The sequence below is a fragment of the Octodon degus genome, unplaced genomic scaffold, assembly GCF_000260255.1.
Source record: "Octodon degus isolate 3935 unplaced genomic scaffold, OctDeg1.0 scaffold00222, whole genome shotgun sequence".
Classification (NCBI taxonomy): Eukaryota; Metazoa; Chordata; class Mammalia; order Rodentia; family Octodontidae; genus Octodon; species Octodon degus.
In genome coordinates, this window is record NW_004524798.1 from 3,061,976 (window position 1) to 3,070,594 (window position 8,619).

Here is an 8,619-nt window from a genome sequence, read left to right on the forward strand (position 1 = left end):
CCCTGTCCCGACCGCTGGCGTGGCCCGCTGCAGCCCTCCCGGGTCGAGCGGCTCCGCCGGGCTCGCAGGCGGCCTCCGCAGCAGCCCAAGCCCATGAGGGCCGCGCGCCCCGCCGCCGGCGCTGACGAGACGGAGCTCCCGGCGCGCGCGGAGGAGCGGCGGATCAATGCGGTTCCAGAATCGATTCCAGCGGTGAGCGCGCGCGCGGAGAGCCGGTCCCCAGGGCGCCTCTGCGTGCGTGCGTCCCGCTGCTCCCCGGGCCGTCCCGTGGGTCTGTACCCCAGCCGGGACCGGCTGCAGGGGATCCCCGCCCGCTGCCCCGGACGGTCGCCTTCCTCTCTGGAGCGCGCCCTGGACCCGGGTGGCCGCTCGCGACCTGCGTGCGAGCCCGGACTCCTAACCTGCAGGTCTTGCTTGGCTTACCCCCGCTGACCCGGTCCCCCGTCTCCGAACCGGATCTGGGAGGGCCTCGTGCTAGATCTGAAGACCCGAGCCCCACTTTATCGCCTCCCCAGGGTCCTGGGACCTAAGCCCCGGCGTCCATCCCTTTACCCCAGGATTGGAGGGGACCCTTCCCCCGCCCCCCGGGGTTGCTGCTGCGCCGTGCGAGATCTGTGGAAAAGCAGGGAGCTGGATGGCCCGTATCTGTTAGGTATTTCTCCTGTGAACGACCTTAGCAACAGGGAAACTGAGGCACGCACTTCCCGACCCAGCCTTGCCTGAGATGCAGGGGCCTCGCTAGTGTCAGGCTGAGAGCCCAGGGCAGTGCTGTTTTGGGCTCTGCCAAGGAGCAAGGTAGTATTCGTGCTGGAGATACCTGCAGTTGGGGCGCCTGGGTTAGGAAACCCAGAGGAGGAGCAGAAGCAGCTCGGGCGCTACCGGAAGACAGGCAGGTCGTGGGAGAGCGGGTAGGGACCGCAGGCTGGGGGCCACCAGGGCCGCGATCCTCCCCAGGGGTCTCTGCCCTCCAGCGACAGCTGGAGGCTGCGGGCCGGGGCTCCCAGAGGAAGCTCAGCGCTGCTCTGTTCCGCCTAAGTGGGTGAAAGTTCAGCCCTCCTGTGTTAGTGGGAACTCTCCATCCCTTTGTCTGGAGCCAGGCAGACATCCCACTTCCAGGCCTAACCCACCCGCAGGCTTCCTGTGCGGTGGCGAGGAATTTGGAAGAAATTCATGAAATCTTCCGTCGAGGTTATTGTTGAGTTTTTAGACCCTGCCTTTTATTTCACAGTGCTTCGTTTTTTCTTTCATTTCCACTTTTTTTTTTTCTTGAACTGCCCACTCACCCATTATGTGTGTCCCATTCCGCCTCCAGTCCCACAGGGTAAAGGAACCAACAGAAAAAAAATGTAGGAAGAGTGCGGTGGTCGGTGCCATCAGGGCGGAATCAGCCTGCGGACTGGGATTAACTCCCAAATACCTCTCATCATTAGGGTGCTGAACGCCTGGCACTGGCCCTCAAGAAGGAAGCTCAGACCAGTGCTTTTAAGGGAAGCCAGTGGTGTTCTGGCTTTAGAACCTGAAGTCATGCGTGAGAGTGGAGGGGCTCCAAGGCAGAAGGGAACAAACATTGGGCCCTGGGCCTGGCGTGATCAGTGAGGCTTTGCGCGCGTGGTCTGTTTGATTTGGTTCTACTTGTCTGCACGCCCGTGCTCTTCCTGTTTTTAAGAGTACAGTGGCTGTCTTGGGAAAAATTACCCCTTCCCTATTTGATTAAGGGAACATTTCTCTTTTATCCCCTTGAATGCTTGTGTGATAGGAAAAAAAAGCCTGTTTCAGTTGTTTTTGCACAAACATGAAAACAGTGCTAAAAAAAAGGAAAACTTGGCCTGTTCAGCTGACTGCACTGTCTTCTTTTTGCTGGGAAGTAATGTCTCCATTCTGTACAGCACCACTGTGACGCGTTTTGGAGCTCTATTTTATCCATTAGAAAATTGAAAGCGCTGGCATTTTCTTTTGGTGTAGCACAGTGTTATTTTCTCATTGGCTATACATTACTGCACTCAGTGGATAGTTGTTGTTTTTTATTGATGACGTCTAGACCTACCCTGATTTTTCTTTGAAGATTTACATGATCCCATGTTTTCTTGTTTCTCAAATATGCATATAGGTTAAACTGGAAAGCTGTCTCTAAGCATCAATTTGAACTTGGAAAGAAAGCCTGCCAATAAAAAGTGATATGACAAGGAAGCCCCCATTTTTGTGCTTCACATGTTAAAATGTTGAAAATGCTCTTCTGAACCTTGTCAAGCTGTGTTCATCACACAGCTTTCTGGGTATTCACCATAGTTACAGGTAGGCACATGACACAGGCACTGCTGGGAGAGATGCGCTGCCTTTGGGCCCATGCGTTGTCGCCTGACATCAGGACTCCATTGAGGAGTGTTTGCAGGGAAAACATTGTATTAGGCCATACTTTGTAACTCTGCCCAAATAACAAGAACACCTTGCTGGTGTGTTCATAACTTGGTGGTTATTGTGGCTTCGGAGCAGCATCCAGAATTCTGCCATGTCTGTGGAGGAAAGCTGTACGGAAACAACCTGCTCCCCTCAGTGGAGGGAGGACTTTATGTAATCATGGCTTCTCGAGAAGCTTAAGATGGGAAAAGTTCCACTGTGACACAGCATATTTTCTTTCTTTCTTTGTCTCTTTTACAGTTGAGTCTCCCAGGACACCTAAGATGCACACACACACACACACACAGTCTCTCTTTTCATGGCATTTCTGCTTGATGACAATAACAGCTTACAGTCATTGAGAGCCTGTTAGTGCCAGGACACTGGTTGGGTACCTGTAATCCTGAAAGATACAGATTGTGTACCCACTTAGTAAAAGAGCAGATGGGTTAAAGAATAATAGTCCTCTAGTCCCGTGACCAGGAAGGGGCAACCTCAAGAGTTAGATTCATGCCTCCCTCTACCACCCTGGCTACTCCCTTGCCCTTTCTTCCTGCCCACGCTACACATCTGTGTTGAAAGGAAAGGATCCTATCTTCCTCAGCTCTAGATTTGTGACCAGTGGTTTGCTTTACATTTGAATATATGAAAAAGCATCTAGTTTAAAACATTGGGAAGTCTTCCAGAGCTGTGTGTTGTCTTCGTGTGTGTGTTCTTAGAACATTTCACTGTAGTGGTTGGCTGTGTGGGGGAATCTTCCAACGTAAGCCTTTTTCCTTTATATAATAATTAAGTCAGGGATACCCCTGTTGGTGCTGGATACTTGATGAAGCACATGTTTTGCCTTAAAGGGGCACTAACAGTAACTGCTGTTGAAGGGGGCCCTTGGAATACCTGTTGTCTTGGCCTTTGAGTTTTCTTTTCATGAAATTCAAAGTTCTCAGGTTCTAAGACTACCTGTTTCTTCTATATGCGAAATCTGCTGAATCCCAGTAAAACTAAATAGACTGTGATATCTCTGTCAAAATAGCTCAGAAGTAACTGGAATATCTTTTTATTGGGTCATTCATCAATTATTTACTAAGCTGCAGCAATAAGCTGGGCATCATGCTTGTTATTGGAAATGAAAGGGCAAGCAAAACAGCCTTCGTGGATTTCCTATTTTAGTGCGGAAAATGAAATTAAAACAAATTCTTGTTAGTTATGCGGATTCCCGTTGGATGGGGAGGGATGGAGTCATAGTAGCTCAGAGGGCCTGAGGAGTGTCTCTGAGCAGGTGGCTTTTGATCTAAGCTTAAAGGATGGAGAAGAAGAGCTGAGCATGCTGGGAAACAGAGTACCAGGCAGAGATAAACAACCCTTGCCTGGAGACAGACAAAACCTTGACTTTTAGACTGAACACAGAGGGGGTGGCGTAGCTAGAGGGCATGGGAGAGCAAGGATGAGTTGTGAGAGAGAGTCCACTAGGGGCTGGTGGGCTGGGATGGAGCACAGTGTGTCCATCAGCACTTTGGGAAGCAAGCAGCAGGTTTATAGTTGGGCTAGGGCTGTGTGCGGTGATGTGTGGGGGTTGGGTATAGTTTTTGTTTTTTGGTACTGATCATCGCTGTTGCATACTAGGCAAGTGCTCTACTGCTGAGCTGTATCACCAGCCCTTTCTTCCGTTAAATTTTGAGGTAGGATCTAGTTTGCCCAGGCTGGTCTTGGACCTACGATCTTCCTGCTTTAGCCTCTGCTTAGTGGCTTTATGGGCTCATGCTACATTGCCTGGTATGCCCTGGTGTTAATGGACTCTTGTTGCTGTATAAAGAAGAGAGCCTCTCTCTGCATGAAGCGAAGCCGCAAACCCAGCTGAAGGTTGTATTTTCACAGAACTGAGATGCTGGAGTCTTGATGAGAAGCAGAGTTATAGAGCGGTGGACCGTTTTGGAATATAGCACAGACCATATTTGCACTTGGGGAGAGAGCACCAGGGAATCAAGGAGAGTTGGGGATTTGATCTCTGCCTAGGCCTCTGAGATCTGCTGGTGGGTTGCTAAGGCGCATCCCTAACTGTTCTTTCCTGCCATAGTTAGGACATTTTCTCATGGGGAGTGGGCACATAAAGACACTGGGCAAGGGGGGCACCACAGAAAATGTTGACAGTGAGGTGATAAATGAACAAAGCCTGCTCAGCTAATAGCTTTCTTAAGTGTGATTTCAATTCCCAGGACTAAATCACCTTCCCTTAGGTTCATGACAGCAGCTGGTCACCCTGGTCAGAGCACTGGGCAGCCACCAGGGTTCTCCACCTGATGCAGAGATGACTTCTATAAAAAACACTTGAACTTTCCTCATTTGCGGGGGATGGGGTAAGTTTAGGCTCCTGTGTGGGTGTTTTATTTCCTTTTTACATCTGCTTTTCCATTTAGGTCTTAGTGATTTCTTCAGAAGGCTGTGGAGGAGGCTTGATTGTGCCCTGGCAGATCAGAGAGAAATGGAAAAATTGCATTATAATTTCCCAGCAGAACAATCATGCTGTCAGTCCCACTGAAGCCCCAGACACGAAAATGTCATAGGATTGTTGCTCTTACCTTTCCTTATGGCCCAGATCTTGCACCATCCATCTGCAGAGGCTGCTCAGAGTCCCCAGAATGGGCCATTTTTCTCAGCAACTTCTTACTTTTCTGAACCAGAATTATTTCAGGTCAGCAGACACCACGCTGCCCAAAACCTAACCCCCCAGCTTCTTTGCTTATGGGAGAAATTGCAAGTCTAGCCCTGTTGCTGCGTAATGGCCTGACTATTTTTAGATTGGGCTGCCAGAGATATAAATGGCTATTTTAGTCTGCAGCCTGGTAGTGCATAGAGAAATCCTACTCACTGCATCCTCCGTGGGGCACTTTGAGTTCAATCCAGCCACAGCCATTTGGAGACTCACCCCATCCTCTTTGCTGGCCCTGCCATGGTATGCTGCCTGTAGCTGTGTTGTTACCTCTGAAGGTGTTGATGTGTCAGATCCTTCTCTGCTTGTGATACTTACAAAGCATTCTGCCCGAGAGGATAATTATTTTTCTTTTTACTAATAAGGACCATATAGCAACACTCTTGTCCCTTAGGAAATTAGTGACATTATTTAAAAGATTATCAAGGGAGGAAAGATGATGCTTGAAATTATTTATCCCTGTATAAAAATAGCTTGCGCAAATTTGGAAGCTGCTAGCTGTACATTTCTCTAGACCATTTCAACGCATCTGTTGGATTATACCCAGTAGCTATTTTGCATACTAGTTGATCATCTAAGCCATCGGCATTACCAGAGAAATGTCTTCACTGTCCCTTAGTAAGGTGGGCCATCTGAACCATGTTATGAAGTTACCAGGCACTGCTATTTATTTTTATTTATTTGCTCAAAGGATAACAGCTCCTTCTCAGTCAGGAAGGTGGTGGTGGTTACCCTAACATTCATAAGCCTGGCACTGTTCAGAATGACTCCTTTATCCATTTCAGTCAGCTTTTGGCGACATAGCTCTGCCATTTTGTCAGCCTGGAACTGTTTTTCATCGTGTTCGTAAGTAGTGTGTGACTGACTAGTCAAGAAATCATGAGTGGTTAAAAGTACACCTCCTCTCCAAATTAGTGTGAGCAAAATGCTAATTTATCATACAAAGCCCGCTGACAGGTTGGCCCTTGGAGACCTGAGTGCTGGCAGGCCTCTTTCACCTGTTTCTGCATCTGCTTCTTTGCCCTTTTACTCAGACAGCTGCTTTTCTTCTCCTCCGGAGAACGTTCTCACTAGTCTAGAATTCCCCAGGAAACCCGATGTGGGGGTGGGTGTGAGTGTGAGTGTGGGTGTGCGTTCAGGGAGGCAGTCTCACCTGCAATAGGAGACTGTGGACGTCTCTTTCAGGCCTTGGTATTCAAGTTTCCACTCTGCTGCTGACTGTGATAAAGCTGTAGCCTAAAGGAAGGCCTGGAATATGGGAGTGAGCTTGGGGGTGTGTGGCAGCTGTTGATGGATCAGACACACTGTGCGCACCTGGGAAACTTGCAGTCACATTAGCAGGTCCTTGTCATAGGTCTGATTTTTGAAGCAAACCCATTTAATCCAGGGAGAATGAAGATGAAAATAGACCTCTTTGCTTAGGTGGCCTAGAGGCAGACAGGTGTCACTGTACCTGTCTGGTGCCCGAACAGGTAACACAATATAGGGAAACTCGTTGGACAGGCCTTTTGATCATAGGTGTAGGTTTTTAATATCTGCATATAGAAAGCTTTATGCATTCTGAGAGAGAAAATGGAAACCTTTGAGGTTCAGTGTTCCTTTTTCATTTAATGATAATAGCTGAAGATCAGAAAAATTCCTTTTATCTGTTAAACTTTAAGGGCTGGGATGTAGTTCAGTGGTGGAGTGCTGGTGGCTAGCACATGCAAGGCAGTGGGGTCAGTCTCCAGCACTGCACACACATAAAAGAAGATTTCAGATTTGGTTGTGGCATTGTTTGTTTTTCTGTCGCAGGGGTACCAGAAAAAGAACTCAGTATGGTTTATGATTGCTTTGGGGTGATGTAGGTTATCTTTTGAGTAAATGAAAAGAATACTACATCTAAGGCGGGGCATTTGTTTTGCTTTAAGAATCATTGCTGTTGACCCACTCTATACTATCCCAATGGCTTTACCTGTCTTCTGGGAGTGTGATATTTTCACCAGTGACCTCTTTATTTAAAAAAGACCAAACAGCCATTGTAGGCTTCCCCATTGTTGTCCCAGGCTTTGAGCTTTTCTCACGTGAATGCGTTTTGTTTCTGCAGTTTCATGAACCATCGGGCCCCAGCCAACGGCCGTTACAAACCGACGTGCTACGAACATGCTGCTAACTGTTACACCCATGCAGTGAGTATGAGCTTTCTGCTGCCGCTGTTCTGCCCCGAGAGATTCAGTGGGAGGAAGGGGTTATGTGCAGGGACTTGAGCGTGCTCAGTCGGACTTACCCATCCCTGTGGCCTCAGCCACCAGACCCCAGCGGGGTCTTGTCACCGGAAGCTGTGAGCATGTCGGATGCTTTGTGTTCCAACCTGTCTGCTCTGTCCTGAGCTTGCCTTCCACAGCCGACTCTTGAAAAGACTGAAAATCCCTACGAACTGGAGCTGTAAGACAATGAGAGAAATTTGTTTATGTGTCGTATTATGCTTCAAATCAAATAACCACTGTGCTTATTTGGCAAGGAGAGTTCACAGTTTGTTGAAAAAGGTGTTTTGGGTTTTTTTTTAACTAGGCGAACTTCTGAAACAGGAAGCCACATCCTCCCACCCTGACAGTAGCCGTGCTTCTCAGAACATATGTTTTTCCATGTGACTGAGTAAAACATTGGTGTGGTCTCTCAGATCTTGATTAGTTTTTCCTTATAAAAACAAAGCATGCTCATTACAAGAAATTTTAAAAATACTAGAACATATATAAGCAAACAAAATGACCCGGAAATAAACTGGTAATGCTTGAGTATATTTCTTTTTTTGTATATGTGGTATTCATGTATATATTATACATAGGGTTCCTATTAATGTCACCTAATTGGCATTTCTTATGTCATCATCAGTTCCATTTTGAAAGTTGCATTATGCGAGACTTGAAGAGATGATGGTGGTTGGGATACAGTATGAAAACAATAGACAAGACAGTTTATTCCATTAGTACCAAGTGTTTAGAAAAAGCCGGTTTGATTACTGTAGACAGTGATATTGGCATAGCATTATAGTTTGGCTATTGAGATACGCAGCTCAACTTTAGGAGGAATAATATTTGTTTAGGATAGATCTGAATAATCTCAAAATCTTCGCAAGATAAGGAACACTTTTATAAACTGAAATTCAGGAAAATCTGATTATTAATTTTTTTAGAACAGAAAATACAGTCTTATTAAACTAGATCTTAGATTTTGGGATTTCAGACATCAAAACTTGTTTGTTATTATTTCATTTAGAAGATGCCTTGGGCTGGCCAAATAGTTCAGTGGGCTCAGGGGCTGGGGGTCTGATCCCCGGGCCTACTGTGCCAGCCCTGCCCTTTGGGATGTGCTGAGACGGCAATTGAGACTAGACGTGGTAGCGCACGCCTATAATCCCAGCTCTTGGGAGGCTGAAAACAGGCGGATCACTACGAGTCTGATCTACTAGTCAGACCCTAAACACCCTGTAGACCCTTCCCTAAAATACAGAAGAAGAAGAAGAAGAGGAGGAGGGAGGGGAG

General features: G+C 47.4%; 1 protein-coding gene across 3 annotated transcripts in view; it reads left to right on the forward strand.

Moving 5' to 3' along the window:
• The first annotated feature begins 6 nt into the window (after positions 1–6).
• Positions 7–8,619, forward strand: part of Mmd (monocyte to macrophage differentiation associated) — a 36,364-nt gene continuing 27,751 nt past the window's right edge. For all 3 annotated transcript variants that reach the window (XM_023705527.1, XM_023705528.1, XM_004645283.2), the window contains exons 1-2: positions 7–192; positions 7,185–7,266. In XM_023705527.1, the coding sequence (XP_023561295.1) occupies positions 167–192; positions 7,185–7,266 (108 nt within the window). In that variant the 5' untranslated portion in view covers positions 7–166. The remainder of the gene's footprint in view (positions 193–7,184; positions 7,267–8,619) is intronic.